Source organism: Nipponia nippon, unplaced genomic scaffold (assembly GCF_047370975.1).
Source record: "Nipponia nippon isolate SJK-2023a ecotype South Korea unplaced genomic scaffold, ASM4737097v1 scaffold_3, whole genome shotgun sequence".
NCBI classification, from domain to species: domain Eukaryota; kingdom Metazoa; phylum Chordata; class Aves; order Pelecaniformes; family Threskiornithidae; genus Nipponia; species Nipponia nippon.
This window is the reverse complement of record NW_028262347.1, coordinates 68,389,207-68,410,733: the sequence shown is the minus strand read 5'-3', so window position 1 is coordinate 68,410,733 and position 21,527 is coordinate 68,389,207. Positions and strand designations below refer to the sequence as shown.

The 21,527-nt window shown below is 36.2% G+C and overlaps 1 protein-coding gene across 11 annotated transcripts in view; it reads right to left on the bottom strand.

Annotated features, from left to right (window-relative positions):
• ERC1 (ELKS/RAB6-interacting/CAST family member 1) overlaps positions 1-21,527 on the bottom strand; it is a 309,566-nt gene that overhangs the window by 208,020 nt on the left and 80,019 nt on the right. For 6 of the 11 annotated variants that reach the window (XM_087766226.1, XM_087766227.1, XM_087766228.1 and 3 more), the window contains exons 4-7: positions 19,147-19,221; positions 16,919-17,074; positions 12,304-12,471; positions 4,499-4,666 (exon numbers count right to left, since the gene is read on the bottom strand). In XM_087766226.1, coding sequence (XP_087622352.1) covers positions 4,499-4,666; positions 12,304-12,471; positions 16,919-17,074; positions 19,147-19,221 — 567 coding nt within the window. Of the gene's footprint in view, positions 1-4,498; positions 4,667-12,303; positions 12,472-15,050; positions 15,144-16,918; positions 17,075-19,146; positions 19,222-21,527 lie in introns of all 11 variants that reach the window. The other 5 variants (XM_087766223.1, XM_087766225.1, XM_087766230.1 and 2 more) reach the window with 2 other exon arrangements.

Genomic DNA, 21,527 nt, shown 5'->3' with positions numbered 1-21,527 from the left:
AGGCAAGCTTCTTATCCAAAAGAGCAGGAAAATTGCATTTGGAGTCTTCCTCAATACTAGCTAAACAAGTAACATCAGCACAGCGACAGAAAAACACCACCAAAAAAACCCAGCTGCGTTCTTCCTTTACTTTATCACACGTCAATTATCACACAGTGCATGGGGAGCTGCCAAAAACCACTGCTATGTTCAGATACTAAAACTTGCATTTTATTTGCCCGCAGCTGCATCGCACAGTGAAGCGAGTGTTAACCCTCCCTCCCCAAGACAAAACGTGACCTCCCCCCAAAGCAAGCGGTGATTGATTCACTGCCTTTTTTTTGTTCTTTCAGAGTAACTGTTACTTATCTTTTGTCCCAAATGCTATTTCTCTAAAATGCTTTGATTGCAAAGTATTGATTTTTTTTTCCCCCCCTATTCCTTTTCATCCTGGTCTATCAACACAGATAGACAGATGTGGCAAAGAGAATAATGAAGCACAATTTAATGTTTTTCAGGTTCAGATTTCAGATTTGCCCAGCGTGGTCCCTATTTTATTTTCTGACATTCTCCCCTTGGCTGGAGTTCTAACAACTTAAAATGAGATTTTATGCAAGATTTACTTTCAATGAAATCAGAAAAAAAAAATCCTGCAGCTCTATAAAACTAAGTTTTGCATCAAATTTTCAGACATAAAGCTAAAACTCATTTCTGTAGTCTCCAAATTTCTAGCATTTGCCTTATTTCTATTGTCTCAAATAAAGGTGCTATCAAGAAGCATCACCGTAGGAGTTTAGAACTGGAAAGATTCCAGAATTTAAAATGTGAAGCATGTGGTTTCCTGAGCAACCTGTAACATGTATTTTGGTGCCTACTGGGTATCAGTAGTGATGCCAATTGTCATGTTAATTTTTCAGATCTTTGTTGCTCATAATCTTCTTTTGTGTCTTTTATTTGATCTCTAATTGGCCAGTAAATTTTCATTACTTTCTTCATCTAGATTTTAGAATGACCAGAAAGTATACTTTCTAGTTTACCACCTTTAATCAATACAATGATATTAATAGTTCATAAAACAAACTACACAGTGGCCTGCATCAATGAATCCAAACAGAGACCCAATAGTAAAGGGTGCATTTTAAATAATTTTTGTTTCAGCAACAGAAATCGCAGAAATTTAGTACAGCACAGTTTTGGGCACCACACCAAACAACTTCTTGTCAGTGTCATCAGAATTGGTGATTACACATCTAAAACAGTCACAGAAAATAAATAAATAAAAAAATTATCGACAGAAGTCCAAATGCCCAGCATAGCCATATATCATTTGGCTATGGCTACATTACTAGTAGAGGCAATCTCTCTAAATTTCAAAAGAAAGTAAACAACTTTTCCTAAATGGGTAAGTTATGCAAGTTAATGATTTTTCAATAAATTCTTTTCGACATCTTTATGATTTTAGCTTTTGTTACAAATTTTCTTTTTACCTAGCATTAAAAAAATAATAGCATTCAAAATTTAGTTCATTATAGTACCCACTTCAAAAATATCCTCAAATCTCAGTATATGCCGAGGGAAGAGTACTTAGTAAAAACTCACCGAATAGCATCTACTAATCTAATTCTTAATTCGGTTAAATTCCTTCAACATGCCAACACCTATACCCCATACCTCCTCATAACTGCAGTTATATGCTGCTGCTGCTTCCACATATCCATAGAAAAATATTTCTTGACACTACAGAAGAGGAAAAGCTTTTTTTTGTACCACACATCTTTCATAGTCTTTCACTGTATTCAATTAAAATTCCTAAGTACCATTTAAATCATGTTGATAAACTTAAAGCAAGCATTTACTATCAGATAACTAAGCCAGTAAAAAAAAAATACTACTACTTATGACCTCTGAAGATACTTCAAACTGTACCATCCAGATCTTCAATTAGAATACACAGATTAAAACCTGATCTGTCTGAACATGCCAGTTTATAACCAGAGGGAGGAATAAAAAGACTATTGTGCATGGAGGCAAAAGTTTAAAGGCTGCACTTTTTTTTTTTTTTTTTTTTTAAAGAAAATAAAATTCTGAAATGTCCTGGAAGGTTTGAAAGACGGCACTTGGATAAAGTAGAAAACAGGCTAGAAATGCAAAAAAGAAAAAAGCAAAGAGTTTACAAGCTTTAAGAGAAAAGCATTTCCATAAGAGGAACTACAGGCTTCTAAAGTTCCAGGCAGAGGGCAGAAATAGCTATCTGTACAGTAAAAAAAGGACAGGCATATATATCAGATAAAAATGAGACTTGGTAATTTTCTCTAGTACCTGAAACAGGTTTTATGTAAGTTCTCAAAACTTCCACAGCATATAGAGAAAATCAGACCTGTCTTTCCTTAGGTATTTTCTCAAGCTCTGCATTTATGTGGAAAAATGCTAAAGAGAACAAGAAAATGCAATGCCCAATCTATAGAAAATCCCAAACCTAGTCTTAGATTCCGCGTCTGGAGAACCAATTAAAAAAAAAAAAATCAGTTAAAGACATTAAACCTAAAACTTTAAAGGACTGAATTTGTGCTCATTTACCCTAAGCCATACAGAAAAACAAAAAGAAATTCCATCTTGCACCACAAACCTCAGATAAAAGTAGTCAGCTGGATTCTCCATAAAAATATTCTAAGTTTGCTAGTTATAGAAACTGAAACAATCATCTTTGGATTTAAAAACTTCACAATTTAACTGTTCATGTTAAAGGAAATGGTTCCAACAACTTGAAGGCTGAAGCAAATTCAAATCTCTGCATGTGATTCTAGTTAGCAGCAGGAGCTATTTTTCCATAGATAGGTTATATGTTTCTTTAAGAAGCCCAGAGACAGGTTTACAAAACAACTCAAATTGCAGTTTATTATGGTAGTGTTATCTTCTGTTGAGCTATCTAGGATAACAAGACCTCAAAACTTTTACATCTAAAAGCCTGGGCCCTTACTTTCGAGTGTGAAGAGACCAGGTACTTTTACTTGAAAGCAGCAGCAAACCAACCTCAAAAAATAGGCTAGCCACATGAAGAGACAAGATGAAACTGTCTTAATATGAATTACAGTGCTCTCAAGAAAACAAGTATAAAAAAATGAGTAAAAAGAGAAGCTTTAGCACTGCCTATAAATGAACCAATGAAAGATCATCCTAAATAGTTAAGTAGAGCAAATGAGAAACCATGTGAAAAAAACAGCGTTAAGAGTAAATGGAAGTAAAACCACCTCACTGACATTTAACATTTACACAAATGTCAGATTCCCCACTTCTTGGTTAATCATTCATCTGGGATCTCAATCAATTTGGAGTGTGCATGACTAATATTGAAAACAAAGAGAAAGCACAGCACAAAATTTAGAAATCTGTGTTTCTAAAAAGATGAACAGTCAAAAAATGAGACCATGAAGACTGGGAATTAGGGCTCTGTTGTAGAATTATTAATGACTTATCTATGGCTAAACTCCATGCCTGAACTTCCATTCCTGCATGAAGTTTGCTGTAACAGAACTGAACATGACTTAAACCCTCATGATTCATAGCTATATACTAGAAGAAAAAGTATTGGCCAGGTGTCAGAAATTAATTAATATGCTGAACTATTAAAATTACAAGAATTCCATAGAGTTGCTTAAAGGTCTAGAAAAAAAAAAAAAACAAAACAAACCACACATTCACAGCCTACTACATTGAATATGAGCTCCAAGAGCAGCTTCTCTAAAAATACAGAGGAAAAAGTATTCTGTAAATTAAAATTTCTTGTGATACATGCATTTCTCTGTTTTTACCATGTGTAGCAGCCGTTTGGGAAACATTGTTTGCAATTTGCAAAAAAACATCCACAATGACATTCATTGCCCTAGGACTCAACGCCCTTTGGGAAACTTCTCTAATTTCCCTGATAGGGTCTACTTTTTCTTATCCAGACCTCCTCCATTTCACTGACAAGGTCTACATTTTCTTATCCAGATAGATACGCAGGATAGTCTGAACCCTGATTATCACGTTGTAGTAGTTCCCAAGAAATACGGAGTATGATAAAACAGCATTTCTAATGAAAGTTATACAAAGTTATTCCTGAACTTTTCTCAGTAAGTTACAGAGGAGTCATTCTAATTGCTTGTATTGATACAGCCCCTCATTCATTTAGTCACATACTGAAGTCAGTCACCCAGTGCCCTGTGCTTCAAATCAGCATGGCTTTGTTAAGATGGTGGGTGTGAAAGGATTGATTTTTCACACGATGTGGCCTCCTCCTGAAGTGGAAGCAGAAGCAGCACATGCAACTACTGAAAGGCAACAAACCTCTGCTTTGAATTCTTTTTTTTTTTTTTCTTCAAAAATCCAAACTGAAATTCATCATTCTCCATCTTCCCATTACATGACTGGACTCAATCATTAATCTCCAAAATGTAAATTCTAGTTCAGACTTTTTGACAGACTTAGAAATCGAGATGCATCAGAGATGTGTATCTGACTTAGACCTCCACAATCTTACCTTCTTCTGAAGAACATTAACTTTGCGTTCCTTCACCTCTAACATGTCCTTGAGGTCATGGATCTCTCCCGCTTGAGTCCCCTTCTCCTCTGCCATCTCCTGAATCTGCTTCGTCTTCTTATTTAGCATAGTCTCCTTCTCTTCCAGACGTAATCGTAACGCATCCACCTAGATTCAGACATGCAGAAACAGGGTTTGTTTAGCACTGAAGGAGAGAAATTTTAGAAAAGTTAAACCACACTTCCACAAGGGAGTGAGTGCTGTCAAATTACAAATAGATTCAGAAAAGTAACATCCCTTACTTTAAGACTTCAACATACATAAGCTTGTGATGAAACAGTTATCACAAGTGGTAGGAGACTAAACAGTAAAAATAATCAAATGTTTTATTCCAAATTACATGAGACTAATACTCCTTTCTTGGAAAATCTCAAATCATACTTCTGACATAACTCAGTCTTGTAAGGTACAAGCATGGAATTTTTTTTGCTCAAAGTAGAAGCCAACACAATGTGTTGTTGAGAAGTTCTCTCATATGTAGGAAAAGTGACCCCTTTATTTGAAACATTACTAACATTCAGAGATTTAAACATTGACTCTTAGTACCAGCCAGTTTATATTCTAGGTTTTAATCAGAATATTAGCTGAACCCGGAGGTAATGAAAGCAGAGGTCTTTGCGGCCACTGCAGATCAAAACAAGGAAAGAAGGTTACCTTAGGATGGCTAAGAATATTTTGGCTTAAATAGCAACATAATAGTTTAAATGTAACATGCGTTTTCAGCAGGATGCAGTTTTATATTAAAGATAAAATGGAACAAATGACACAGTACAGGATATTGTGGGTGCAATTTGGACACATAAATGTACTTGGAGCTCCCATGGCCTCAATAAATTTAGAAACACACTCTGAGCATTCTATGGTATCCTCAAACTTCAAAACTGCATGTTGAGAAGCTTTTGCTTTTCCGTCTGCATTTCTCTTACACAAATGAAACACGGAGCTCACAAGACAAAAGAAATAGAAGAAGGAATCAGAGCTATCTGAATATAAATTTGATGAGAAGAATAAGGTCACCACAGAGCACAGACTAATCTCAAAGACCATTGTGGAATACGAAATCCAACACCACCAACCTTCTCAAGATACCAAAAGAAACCCACTGACCCCTATCCACTTGGCATTCAGAGAGAGCTCAAATCTGCCAACTTGGCTGCTAATCTTATTTGACAGTATCAGATTTGGTTCCTGTTAGCTGAATCCATTACAGGACATCAGTCACACAGAGTAAACAGGGTGATCAATGAATTTCTTGGTTCTTCTGCACAGCATAGGCTAGCAGAGACATGAAGTGAAGAGATGACTTGGACAACTTCAGCTAGGGAAAGAATTTAGGTAGTCACTATGCTTATGGTATTTTGAGCAACATTTAGTTTTAACGTGTTATTCTAATTCCACTTTATTTCTATTTGCTAAATGAAAAGTTGCCTCTAAGACTCTACATTTACAGTACATTACGCCCACAAAATCCTTTGCTGTTTTGTCCGATTCCTTTTACGCAGAGCAATAAGCACTTGCCAGTGGGGAAAAGAACTGCCCTGCTCTCCCCATCAGCACTGCAATCCCACTGCCACCTCTACGTCTGGAGCCTTCTCACTTACACATACGTTATTAAAATCACATTCCTGACCTCTCACCCAGCAAGTGGGGCATGGAGTATATTCTGCAGTGATATTAGAGTACCAGGTACTACCCAAATATGATTTATAGGATTGCTAGTTTTGTAATGAAAAGTTTAGCAGGTGGATCAGGCTTTGTCTTCTTTTTAAAAACACACAGTTTTATAGATTGATTAGGTATGTTCTTCTCCGGATATCTCTACTATTAAAGCTGGGAGTCACTTTCATTCATTCTTGAAGGGAAACTGAAAATCTCCCTCACAAGCAAATCCACATACTCTCAACAGTTGTGTTGCAAAATATTTGAGACAGTCCAGATGCCTACAGCACAGTATTAAGTGAAAAGAGAACATTTGCAAACAGAAATTTATCCACAGAATGCTTTCCATTTTCTGATTGATTATTCTCTTTGAACTCTATATTAGCTTATGGCTTGGGGTAAATTGCATTCCTGGTTTTATTTGTGTGAGGTCCCTGCCTAGGAAACCACAGAAAACACTTTCAAGAATATTTTCAAAGGCTGGCAGGACACACAATCATCACCTTAGCACTATTCCTGGCAGAACACTGCACTTGTTTATTCATGTCAGCTCAGTTTATGTATGGCATCCTCCCACAGTGACAAGAACTGAGGTCTGTGGGAGTCAGGTGATGCCAACTTCAACAAAGTCAGCTTAAGATTTTCTCTGCACATGGAAACAACTAGGCAAATAGCTACTGAGGTGCTGACGCCCCTTCTCCCGACTTCTGCGTCTTGGATGCTGTTGTCTTAACCCTGGGTTAACCTAACTGCTTTCACTGTAATAGACTGCCATGTCTTTAATTATGCATGGCAAGTAAAATCTTACAGTACAGCTCAGGCAACTGCTAGTCCTTCGTCTAACAATGGGCTTGCTAACTTGACCTGCACGTACCATCCAATTTCCCATGAAGCTTTAGCAAAATAAGCACATTTGTTGCCACCTTCAACACAATAGCCTTCCTAGATACAGGTACAAGAGGTACCTCTTTTCAGCTGAGTACCATACGTAAGACTTAAATTTCTTCACTGTAAGAACCATGTATGAAAAACTGTGTTGGGAACCACTGATCTGTCTTCACAGAATTTTCCAGTAGCAGTAAAATAATACTCTCTGACTCTGTTCCTAATATGCATAGCCATACATGTAGCATGTAGAATTCCAAATTTCTAAGAAAATCTAGGACGTTAGTAGCTCCAATGACTACCAGAATAAACACAACAAATGACATAATATTTCATTTAAATTTATTCTTAAGCCTTTTTTAAAATCTTGGATTCTGAAATTAGATTAAAGTCTTAGCTTTAAGAATATTCCCAACTTACAGCTTAGGGAAATGACTAAAATTTTCAAAAGTCCACAGTGATTTTCAGAACTAAGGAGCTTGAGTCAACAGGACTTAGGTTGCACATGTTTTTTTTCTCATTTTTACCACCATCTCCACTGTACAGTAGCAATCAAGGCATTATGACTATGGTGATTCCCACTTGGGTTTAGGAAGATGTCAGTGATGCCTAGAAAAAACAGCACTCGACTCTTCCCATCTACCTGCCACTTGTTCAAACCATGGCTGAGCTATTGATTTATATCAGTGAACCAAGCCATACTCCATTCAGTTATATCAGAAAGTACAGTCTCCCCTATGTTACATCCAACCCCTGATTTCTCGGTAATGGCAAAATTAAAAACTTTTATTCTGTGTTGGTATGACTACATTAATGGCAGCAAAAGGAACAGACAGAATGACAATCCTGAAATATGTGTGAAGAGCTTGCTATGGTTTCTAATAAGAGCCAGCTACTTTTTAAAGTAGATGTTGAAGTAATTCTATCTATGTCAGCACTCAGCATTCAAAGATAATTGAGAAATGCACAGAGGAAGACATAAAATTATATTTGGCATGCGAGGTGAAATGTTGCTTTTACCCTACAGCAGATATTGCTATGTGAAGTCTCCAAGTACCTGAAATGAGTACATTTGAAAAAGGTTCAGTTTTGTGACATTCTATTACTATCTTGCAAACACATCATATAAACCCAATAAAAGTTAAGCTGTTTTCCTGATAGCATAGTCTGTAATTAAGACTTAAAAGCTATGTTTACTGACTGATTTTGAAGGCAGTGGTAGTTCACAAAACTTAATTCTCTATTTTTGACATTGATCGTCCTTATTAATTATGTTAGAGTTGACTCTTCACCTGCCTATACAAATTGCAGCAATATCAAGTACAGTCTTGTAGAAGAATTAAGAATGAATTCTTTATGAACATTCAGCTCTGAGTTATCTGGGCAACATAGATTACATGACTACGCCATGGAGCAGAGGTGCACACACCCGGCTTTGTGCAGAGCCTGTTTGGTTCTTGCTGGGGTTATAAATTCAGCGCAGGACAGACGTCCTGCTTCCAGGGCCTGCTCAGGTCAGAAATCAGTTCAACTGTTCTTCCAGAATCTCTAGCACATGGTATTAAATACCTAAACACAGTGAACTCAGTTCTGTGAGCTGAGCTTAATGCTTGCAGGCGTCAGCATAGGTCCTAATGTAGCGCTAACAAGTCTTGCTAGGGACACCCAGCTCCCCATTCGCACATTCCTCACTAAACAAGACCCACTCCCTAACTGTCTCTGATTTGGGAGAGTCTACTATAGTTTCAAAATGCCAGTATGAGCCCCAGTAAAGAAAGACCCTTAGAGAATTTTATGTTCTACCGAGACATTCAGAGCAAATAAAATACTTCGAGGGCTGGGTTCATTTTTCTACTCAATATTAAACTGAATTTACCATATAGAACAGACCAATTACAGAACCATGCCAGCTCAGGCAGTATACAAAAATAAAGGGGAATGTTCTCACTGATTAACCTCCCATTGAGGCCACATACCTTCGGGCACTGACCTAAGCTAAAGGGATCACTGGGCAAAACAAACTTTATACGGATGAAGTCTTAACTCCAAAATAAAATACTGATTTATTTTTTGTTTTGTTTACAAAAAGAGATTGTACATTTTTAGAGCTATTTTTAAAGGCTCCTTCACAAATCGAAAAGTTAACCACAATATCCTCTCCACCCAAGAGCCCTTAAGATAAACACCCCACAAACAGTTCACTGTTCTTTGTAGTTCTAATGTGGCAGGTGGCAAATCCATTTTTGAGATATTATACCAACATCTTTTCCCCCACCTACCTGCAGTTTTCTTTAAGAGAAGACTAAAAGGCAGAGGCTTATGAAGGTATGCTCTTTTCTCTCAAAATGTTTATTTAAAGATGACTTTAAAATACCAATCCCCTATGAAGATGTCTGCCAATATATGACAGAAAATGCACCTCTCTCTCTCCTCATAACTCTTTTGAGGTGCATAGGGAGAAGCTAGTTATGTTTTAACACTGACCAGGACTGTCAACAAGTGAGGCCAGGCAGGCTCTCACATTCCTACCCTATTCCCAGTGAAAACTCTTGTATAGAAAGATACTTTCTCCTTAAAAAAACAAACAAACAAACAAACAAACAAACAATAAAATACATCACAGGATGCAACAACCAACATCTCAACGCTGTATTTTATCAATGTGTTTCAGTCTTACACTTGAGAGGATCACTTGTGAAGACAGAAGAAAGGTAACTGTGTATGATGATTTAATTGTTGAGCTTTCTGTCAAGAACATCAGCAAGGATGAAAAAGAAGTGATTATCTTTCAGAAAGTATAAATATCTTCTTGGAATTACATAAAAATTCTCAGGAACACAAATGGATCATTCTAAATATCTACTCCGACACAATGGAATAGCCTGATGATCAACAACACTTCGTATGTGTTAAATCCATACCAGATTGCTACATCTTACTGTGGAGAACATGCTAGACTGTATTGAATCCATCAAATCTATCATAAAAACATCATTCTAAAACAGTATCATTAATGTTTTAGCTCCACAGCAACTCCTTACTGAAAGACAGACAGAAAATCATCTCTCACTGTTACTGCAGTTGTTATGTTTCACTTGTGATATCTGGAAACAAACTATGTGAATGAACTAAAAGCAGTAAGTAGAAAATCTCTCTCTCTCGCTTCCCTCCCACCCCCTGCCTTTCAGCCACATTTTATTAGTAAAAAAAGAGTTTGCACATTTCAGAGGAAGAATCAGATTTGGTTTTGTATTGCAGTGCTATATGAGCATCTCATTTGGAAGAACTCAGTGAAGAACAAATATTCTCAATGATTATTTAGCAATATTACAAGTTAGAGAGTAGAATAATTTTCTATATTTAAAAACTCCTTTGGCCTTCAGCTAAAATAAAATCAAAATGTTCTGAATAACTATCAAGAGTATCAATCAATGGTATATAACCAAGTCTTTTTGGTTTTAAGTATTTTGTTTAAATTACCTACATTTTATTTGAATAAATATGTTTACCTACCATAACAGCTGAAATTATGACCATCTACTGAAGTCTATTAACTTGTTAATAACGTACATTCTTTTAAGAACTTCATCTCTCATGGGCAGAAAAGTACTTCTTTTTATTATTTAAAAGTAAGAAGATAAATGTGTTTTTAGCTCCATAGGTTTGTCACGATACTGTACAGTGATTTAACCTATCTATCTTATTTTCAATCACTGTAATGGATGAAAATCTGCAATTTACATTTTAAAATGTAAATTGTAAAATGTTTATTTACATAATACCAATGATATTTTGAAATGTAAATATTTTTAAAAATAAACATGTACAAATCCAGGGTAGATTCCTGACTAGCAAATAAGAATGAACAAATTTAACAAGAAGTTTATGATTGCAAACTAGTACACTTTCACAGTCATACCAACTAATGTAAATGAACCTTGTCTCAAGTGAATAATCCGAAAGTATCAATATAAAATAAAAATAGAAATCAAGGTTTCTAGCTTCTAGAATTAAGTCACAACTAAAATTGGTCACTTAGCCCATTTTCTCTCTGTCCAACAGGATACTAGGAAGGCAAGTTTTTAACTGCATTTCTTTAAAAATAAGGTAAGATTTTGAGTGCATACCTTTCTCTTTGTTCCAGAGAAGCTTAACACCTCTCCATCTGCTATCTCCTCCCTGTTCAGTCACCTCAAATTATTTACCCATCTGAAATTATCTGTTAATATAATCAAGTTTAACACAGAGCTATCGTGCTCAATTTGTGCTTAAATGTTAAAATCGCTGCCTTTATCTCAGAGCTGGATAAACTTGTGGGCCCTGTCTGAATTTCCTTCCATATCTGTGTCAGTTAAATCTAATAACTAAAGATATTATCTCTCCCTGCAACACTTCTGTCAGTCTTCCACTGTCATGTCTACGACACTACTGCTTTAAAGGAAATTGATTCTGCAGTTTCAACTTCTACGTAAATCTGAGAATAATCAGAAAAGCCATCTTAGAACATCAGAAGATATTTACTATGTAACTTGATTTCTGCATGTGGACAAGGCCATGTGCACCCATAGATTCACTGAACATGGCTAAAGGAAAGCCACACAAGGGTAAAAAGTTCAAATAAATTCTCTTACACTCTTGTAACATGGAATCTTTCTACGAGTGTTACCCACAAATTTTCTGCATGCCTATTTCATAGCTCCTTTGGCTTTTTACCATTTTAGCTGTAACAACACAAATATTTTTTGATGCATGACCGCCATCTTTTGGACTTCTACTAACACTACAATTTTCCAAGCCAGGGGATTGAAATGCTGTCTTCGCACAACATTTAATGCTTGTTCTTCGAGAATGTCCAGAAGCAATAAATTTATGCTATACTTATTATCAATTTGATGTTCATATATACACTTGTGTCTTATATAATATGGGAATTTATTAAGCTAGTGACTGCATGTTAGTGGAGCATGTCGTACAAGTGTGCATTCATCCCCAGGAGTATGTGTGCACTTACACACGCATATTTGTCTCTACAATCAATCCCCTGGTCTACAGAATCAAACTTATAATCGAAGATACAACATGCTCAGAACAAGCAGTACTGAATGACTATGGGATTGTATAACCCAAGAAGAAGAAAAGAAATAACACTTTTTATCATTTTCTCTATGAAAAGTCAATAAGTACAGAATTGCCCATTTCACCTCTGTCTGCAGGATAGCAGCTCTTTGCTCTTTAGCTGTAAGAGACTCTTTCAGAACTTCAATATGTTGCTTGCTGTCAGAGAACTGATTTGTGAGAGTCTCCAGCTTTGTCTGCAAGGCCAGCAACTCAGTGTCTTTGCGTGACAGCTCCTGTTTCACCTGACCAATCTGAAAAAGAAAGAAAAGATGGGCAAAGGAAAAAAAATTTATACCGTCCTTACAAAAATAACTACAAATTCACATAATTAGCAACAAAGAGCATGATACTCTAAACTTATGTCACAGAATTGTGAAGCCTTCAGTTATCCTGAATGGAAGGCCAGCAAAAATTTGTCATGAGCAAAAGATATAAGGAAAAAGAGGGAGAAGCAATAGCATCAATTTTTCAAGAGAGCTTCTTTTTCACACAGTACATTCTTGGGCATCTTTCAAAGGACTGACCAAAACCAGGTACTTAGTAGGGGTAAGTTTTTAATGAAGATGAAGCAGAAATGTAATGAGAATGTACCCTTACCCTGTAGTATCAGAAAAGATGAGATACCTACAGGTCTCTCTCAGAAGCATGAAGTTTGCTTTGAAATGTCAAACCAGGGAGCTTCTGTCCATCTCTCCATCCATCAGTCAAGCCTCATGCTTACAGAGTATGTAAAGACTCCTTTACTTTTCCCACTATTTATGAAACCAGCATTTCAATCTTCTAAGAAATACCATTTTAATTTATGGCAGCTTTTTAAAGCAGATGCAAATATGCACCAAAGCAACATGAAAACTGTTTTTAGAATTGCACTTTGTTGAGAGCAATTTCCTAGATTTAATTTAGTGAATTAAATCAGTATGGAAACGCCAATTTATTTTAACAAATGTAGGTTGGATTATCATTTAAATAAGACAAACAGTTGAGAAATTTAAAAAGTAAAGCATTGAAATGAGATGAAATCTCATTCTCAGTGCAGTCATCACCCAGGACAATTTTGATGTAAATTTGAAGAAAAAAAAAAATTTTTTTTAGTTAAAGAGGAGAGGGAAGCCTAAAGGTAGACTTATGTCTAAGTTTATAACCAACTTTCTGGTTCACCTGCAATATATCTGACAGAATAAAATAGCAATGTTTTACTTTTTCATATTATATAGCAGAGGTGGATATATCTCTAAAAACTAAACAGTTTTCCCTTTTTTAACTTGAACAATTTTATTTGTGACATTGAAAAAAAATATCCTGCAATCCCTAAAGCATGTTGTTCAATGCTTCAAAACAGAAATTAATGGACATCACAAACTAAAAAAATTGTCCAGGTCATCTTCCATTTTGGGGAATGTGTCAAGAAAAAAAAATTAAATTGATATAAGCTATATATATTTTTTTTTTTAATTAGAATAAATGCACATACTAGTAGAAAAAGATGAGAGGAAAAGCTTGGGTAAATGTGGTTTTATCTTGACAACACTGTTTCAATAATGGGCAATTAAAGAAAGAAAACTCTTTACTGAAGAGTATTAAAATAGCATCAAAAGATGTCCTCAAGGACTCCTGTGTTCCAATGTGAAACAGAGTGCATGAGGAGATAAGGAAGAAGGGGAGTGGAAGAAGGAGGACATGTATCTCAAAAAGCCTCACACAAACTAATTTTTTAAACTGGAAAAATGTTTTGGGTTTTTTTTTTCCCCATGTTTTTACTAAAAGCAAGTATGTCCACAGCATGATTTCACCACTATTTCGATTAGATACAAAAGTATTGATGTTAGCAGCACTATTTCTGCTGTCAGCTACTGGCCAATACCAGTTGCACACTACTGCTAGGCACAGCAGAATAGCTGGGAAGATATGAGCTATTTACTGCTAGTTATGTTTTCTGGAGTATCTAAACAAAAAAGCCTCCTTAAAAATTTCAAATGACAAACTTTTTAAACTAGTTGGTAGCCTGAATTACAGTAAAACTGTCTCAAACCAGTTTCATCTTTCTTTGGAAATATAAGTTCTTTTTGAAGTCATCTCAAAAGAGATGTGTACCCTGAATACTTGTGTTTTGGTGAAATGCTCTCATCTAAACACAACCGCATTTCATTACATTAACATTCCCAAGTAGCACCCTAAGATTATTCTCTCTGGAAATCCCCATTTCAGAGCTGTAAGCCCACACTGCCGATGTGCTAAAGCTCTTCAGGAAGAATGCAGTGCATACCATTCCAAGTTGCGAGGGAAGTTAAGGCAGCGTTAAGTGCTCACATCTCTCTTCTCAGTGAGACATTATGATCACTCAGCAAATGCACTGATTTCACAGCAAAGGAATAACCTAAATTCATGCTGCTAAAATTAAACAATCAGTTTTAAAAAGCGTTCAGCATCCAGCTTTTGTTATTTTTTTGTGAAACAATGTTGAGAGGGTTCAGCACATGTTTTCAAATTATTTTTGTTCTAGTAGGGAAAGCAAATCTCTTTGGAAGTCTGGCCCCAAAATGGGTGCTGAATACTTTAGAAAATCTGCTTCAATAGAGAAGAATAAGTTACTGCTAAAACAGCTCATACCATTAAAAAAACAGTAACAAAACAAATATAGATGTTCAGTTGAAGAGTGATGTTATGGACACCAAAACCGTGTGAACAAAAAGGCAGCTACAAGGCTGAGCAGGCTGTTAGTTCTACTGTTATATTAAGTTGTAAAGAAGGTAAGAGAAGAAAAGCTACCCCAAAAGCCAGAGAGCTAGCAAGCCCCAGTGAATGGCCACTGCACACAAAAGATAAATCTTACTGCAGAGACCTCGGCCTGGAGACCAGCCACTCTTTTTTTCAGGTCCTCCCCTTGAGCCTCTTTGGCACTTAGCTCTTCCTTCAGTTGCTCTACCTGTCACGACATTGTTATGCTTTTAAACATTTATCGTTTGTCAGCTTCTAGTTAGCCTGTTTCAATCCAAGTAACTAAAAGTGACAAAGAACTGAAAAGAAGGATCAACACCGGTCACTCATTTTCTCTTCCATTCTTCGTTAAGTCTTCTCAAGAGTTTAACGTCTCTGTAATTTCATATAGGCTGCCAGACAAGAATTTGATTATGAAACAAAGATGTATGGTTATGTTTATATAGGTCAAGCATGGGGCACTTCACCCAATGGTTTTGAAACTGGAATTCAGGAGGAAATTAGTACAGGAAAAGGGACATCTTTCAGTTTAAGAGAAATACAGTTAATTATCAAGATACAGCCACAGCTGACTATACAATACAATACTGGAAAAATAAATATTGTGCAATTACAAAACAAGGCAGGACAGCAAGATATCAAGATTGGAGCTGGCTATGAGTTTTGAGTGAAGAGTTATCAAAAAGAAGCAAATTCTCTGCAGGAAAATAAATGAGCAGACACAGTAGACTGAAGAGATCCAGAAACTGAGTAGCTGAACAGATCTATAGGCCCACAGAGGGAGAGAAGGAGAAACTGAAGAGTTGCAAACAAGGGAAGAAGAAAGGAAGGAAAGAGGAAAGAAAGAAGAAAGGACGGACTGAAGATGTGCTAAAATCGTCTCTCCATTCCTAATTTGAAGGGGGTATCCTTCAATTCCTAGAACAAACGCAGTGGGATAAAGGGCAAAAGTATAAAAGAACAGATGCGGTTATCTTGAGGTAAATCAGTGAGCTGATGTGAGGGAAGTGGAAGAAACACATAGTTATTACATGTTTCTACTTTAGGGCAAGTAATGCTTCTCCAAGAAACTTTCTCCAGCATTCTTTTTTCAACAAATAATTTCAAGCAGGACCGATGCAGTAGGTTACAATTGTTCAGGACCTAGTAGAGTAATTTTCAACCTCTGTTCCAGGGATTTTTACGCTGCTTGCAGGCAGTACGCAAAAGCTAACTAAGAAAAGCAGGACTGCTCACAATATACCTAAATTTACTGTACAAGGTGATCTGAATGCGCAGTGGAAAAATGTTAGGGCCCTCTAGAAGACTGAGAAACACTTCTTTGGGAGAAACAAAGAATGAATTGACTTTTGGCTACAGACGATTCAGTAGCCAGTGTCCATCTTTATACCTGAGGATCAACATGTCTCACTGCTGTATTTGTCCTGTACTCCCAACAGCATAAATTAATGTTGGCACCACCACTGTTGTAGAATCTACTCTCATTCTGACTCCACTACTGGAAGGAGAGTGTAATGGAAAGCCATTATAGTGACAGTTCATGCTCTTTTCAGCCTTTATATAATAAAAAGGCCTACCAGTTACAGTACAACAGTTGCAAAAAGAAACACTCTTTTTTCAATAGACTACATTTGAAAAGACTCTAGACCAAATAAAACCTAAAACTATAACGGACTAGCAATGGTCTAAAGATAAACACAAAATCCTTCTGAAATAAAAGAAGGTTAAGTGTAACAGTAAAAGCAGAATTTGGGCCACTGACCTTACTGAACCCACCATTATGATATTTTCAAATTTTAATTTAAAATTCTCTTAAATATTTTTAAGTTATTTTAGTGGCTTCACTGCAGAATACAAATAAATTCTGTTTCCCAGCACTTGAATAGGAACCTAGACCATAACTCCTTACTGAAGTATGAAAATTTCTCTCATCTGTTCGCTAAGCTCAGTTTATCTTACTAGTGTCATTTGTTTTCTCAATACCTTATTTTTCATGAATTTGGAATGACTACGGTACACCTCCATTTGCTTCATTTCCTCTTCACGTTCCTCTGTGCTCAGAGCTCCATTTGACTTCAACATCTGAATCTCCTCTTCCAAATCCCGGAGACCACGCTCCATGGAAGAAATTTTTGAATCCTGAAAATGATTAGAAGAGACAGACAAAGATAAACAGTTAGATGATTTGTTAACATACCATTGGAGTTAAAAAAAGGAAATGTTTTGTTGGACATGTACCTGCCCTTGAAATTTACTCCTGAAATTCCTACAGAAATCAGTCTACACCTCTTCACATAGCATCTGGCTGACTGCTCAAGTACTCATTTTTCAATTTTTTTACACCTTTCAAGGAAAGGAAGAGTTTAGTATTGAAGAAAAACATGGCTAGGGGCAGGGACACAGTATATGATGAATAAAGGAACACGAAAGAAGGTTGCCTTGTAATCAGAAGCCAGCATAAGACAGAAATTTAATTCTAATTGAATGAACAACAAAAAAATGTGACTGCAAGAACGGCAAAAAAATGGGTTTGTGCTACTAGTGATTTAAGTGGGGTCACAAATGGAGGACATAAAAAGCACCATAAGCAAGGAAAAGATGCAACAATCTAATTTTGAGTGGACAATCTAGTTTTGAGTGGATAAAGCGGTAGAGGATCCTTCAAGTATTCTGGCTCATATACAACATATAAAACATTTCCATGGTTAAAAAATATACATCTGGAAAAACAAACAAACAAATCAATCTACCATTATCCTCATGGTTTTACAGGATGATCAGAGGTTTTTAATCTACTTGGTTTACTGTTTCTTTAGAAGTCTTATCTGTTAGGAACAGCAAGAACAGATTCATCCAGCACACAGTTTCATGCATACTCATGAACATGGATATGTATTTATGAATTGTAATCTCTTATGGCAGTCTATATTTTATTTCATTTCTCAAAAATATTTAGTCTTTCCTGAAATACAGGTAGGATTTGAAACTATCCTCCATTCTTTCATAGACCAATCCTTCAAATTTTTTTTTGTCTGATAATCAAAGCACAGCTGAAAAAGAGTATGAAAGATTTTCACATATAGGTTTTCATTAACAAGATAAGATTTTTCTAAAGGACCATTATGAAGATTTAATCAGGTCTCCTGCTTAATTTTTGAAGCTTAAGTTAAAACTAGTAAAGCGGACCTTTGCAACAAAAAATCAGAGAGGTAGTAAGGTGAAGTGATATGTTGTAATTTACAACATTATTTAGTTTCAGCGCTCACATCATTTCCCAGAAATACCGGTGTTTCTCTTTTGATAGTAAAGACGGCTTATTGTTACCAGATGGTCAATTAGTTTTCATTACTACGGACCACAAAGATGACTAATAAAAGAAACACAGTAAATGAAAAGCTCCAGAGTAGAAAGATAGGAAATTACTATGGAAAACATTGAGATGGAATGGAAAGAGTTGGAAGGGAAAAAAAGAAGGAAAATAAAAGGGACCAATAAAGGAAGGAGGGAGAACGGGAGGATACGAAAATGGAAGAGAATAGTTCGCAAAGACAGTTGCCAAATTTTTAACTGTATTTGTCCAAACCCTGTCTGATGTAGTTTATGGACCATACAATATGAAATATGATTGCATAAAGCCATGTAAACCACACACTCCACTTGTGGCTCCTGAGCTCTTGGCAAATTGCCATTGTTCCATTAGATACTTGAGTTAATAGTTTAAGAATTCAATCACAAATTCATCTAGAAAAGTTAGGTTTACGATGACATACAGACATCTGTCTAGCTACATGACCCATTCTTTAAGTGCGTTCTCAGTTTGCAAATTGCTAAATTTGCTGACACACAGAACACAAAGCAGTATTTCAAATGTTGATACTATAAAAAGAAAATAACCGACATCATCATAAAAACCTACTAATCCATCATTCCCATCCTTGCAATACAATTGACTCTTTGTTAACTGAAAGAAATCTGTATATGCTGCTGCAGGGAGACAGAAGGCAGGTTTCTATTGTATCATGAAGCAGCTCCATCTCTTCACTGATCAATAATAAAAAAGAAAATAATAATAAATCATAAAATAGTATAAAATAAATAATTTTAAATTAGAAGACTGACAGAAGTATATGGTATTTGGTAGAGTCACCTTTCATATGAAAACCCATTTTCCAGAGAACAAACTCTACTGCTGCCTATATGCAATCATTTACCTTCATCTCAATAACAGTTTGCAGAGCCTTTGTCTTGGCTGTGTCAGGAGCATTTTCAAATCGACGATGGATCTCCTGTACCAGCAGAAAAGAAAGCAAGTGTTAGCCTAATGGCATTTTGTCCCACTTACCAAATACAAACAGAATTACTAGAAGCTTCTCTTTCTAATACATAGCATAATGCAATGCTGCTTTCTCATGTTACCAGTTCATAAATTTTGTTTTATCATTTCTCATATCAAAGAAAGGATAGGTGAAAGTTCATTCAACAGAATCACAGCCTCACTTAAAAAGCCTGCATCTCTGACTACCTACTTATTCAAAATAAACTGTTCACTGAGTCTACTAAAACCCCCTATCACCTGTCTGCTAAACTAATCTAAACTATTACTAGTTTCTCATGGAAGAAATACACATAATTTATTTGACTAGATGCTTAATGAAAACAATAATGCTGTGGTTTCTGTTTCAACAAGCTATAGGGTACAGCTGTGTTGATAACTCTCTTTTTTCAACGTTTTTTACTTCAGAGTAGCAACGTTTAATTATGCATGATAGAAATCTTTCTCCACTGGGCCTTGAACATAGCTGAAAGTACATGACTGGATGGCAGATTGCTCTAGAAGCTCAGAGTACGCAGACAGGAGGACACAGAAGTCCATGTGATACTTCTGTTCATGTGAATTCACAGAACTAGCATGCTTCAGACTGCTCACTAAAGAATAAAATAAAGAATAAAACTTGTTCTACCGTATAAAGTAGATGGCGGTTTCAAACAAACAAGTGGGAATACAGGAGAAACAATATAGTATCTATTGAATTTTTTCATTATTTGTCATAAAATAATATTGTCCTTACATCACACACTAATGTTAAATGTAGGAATGTGAATACTGTTAGAATGTTAATATTATGTGACATAAAAATACTTTGGTGCCCATAGAATATGAACTGTGATCTCAGTTAACCTAACAACAAATTGTATATATGCGCACACACACAGTTTAGCTACCTACTCCCCTCAAACACCTAAAAGACAAATCCAAAAAGCCATCCACAAACTCATATTTTCAATAGACATGGTGAAGAGAGAACATTTTGTATGGTAGTCATACATGCAACTTGCTCCGTATTAATTATTTGAATGAGAAAGGTAGAGTTGTATAGTGCTTTTCCAAATACTGAAAAAACTACTTGTCTTGTAAGATTGTTAAGCTCTTACACAGCTGTGAAGTGAGCAAGATAGAAATGTTTAGTGATATGACAAGGGCCACAAGAAGAATTTTGCATAAATTTGGCACAAGGACATTTGCGTAAGTTGATGCCTATGAATGATCATAACAAGAAAATCCAGTAGAAGGTTTGTCTGTCTTTGAATACTATACCTATATATTTCCTGAGAAGCTATTTTTACAAGTATGTTTGCAGTATAGGGTAGTATTTTCTGAAAAAAATGCCTCCTGAAAAAAACAAACAGAAAACTCTAAATATATTTGTTTCTCCCATAGCCAACAGAAAACTTGAGAACCTCTGGTCATGTATCACTGACATACGGACTGGAGTGGAGCAGTAGCATTATTCTTCTTCTACTTACCTATATCTGCATTCACACAATGGATTTACTCAAATCTAAACATTCTAGCCAGACTTTTCTTTTGGCCCAACATCTCCTGTATCTGCCTGTAATGTGTGTGTCCAAAGAACGGGCAGCGTGCATTCCTCTCTGCTATTCTCCTCAACTGATGGCCAAAGCACAGCATGATCAGTCGTTTCTCATCACCAGCATTCCACACCGTTGGTCTCTAGCACTCTTCCACTTTTACATCTGCCTGCAGGGTTAGGGGCATGCTTTTTTTCATCTACAGTCAAACAGATACAGCTTCTACCTATTCAACAGGTTTTAAATCAATGAGGCAGCCACTTTATCTTGAATATGCTGATGTTAAATCTAAGGAGGGGGAACATACTACACCGAGATGCTCTTTCCAGGGGGTTGATCATAGGGCCATCTAAAGACTGCAGGCATTATCTCTGGGATCATCTCCTTAGCAGAGCTTTAAGCTTTTTTGAAGCAGACAGCAGTCAGCCCAACCACCTGAACCTTTTTCTACCGTTTGCTGTGCCCACCCTCAGAAGATGAAAAAAGCAACTGTCAGCACACAGGATATCATCAGTACAAGCTGGACCTCATGTCACTTTTATTACCTACTCCATCCTCAGCATTTTTCTTGAGACACATCAATGAAACTACTTTTCCAGTCTGTACTTACTATTCCAGTTGCCATCTCTTCAGAGGTAATATTTTAGAAATTCATTTGGCTAGGCTGCTATACATAATGTTAAAAAAGAAGCTCATCATGAGGTTGAATTAGTTGAAATGA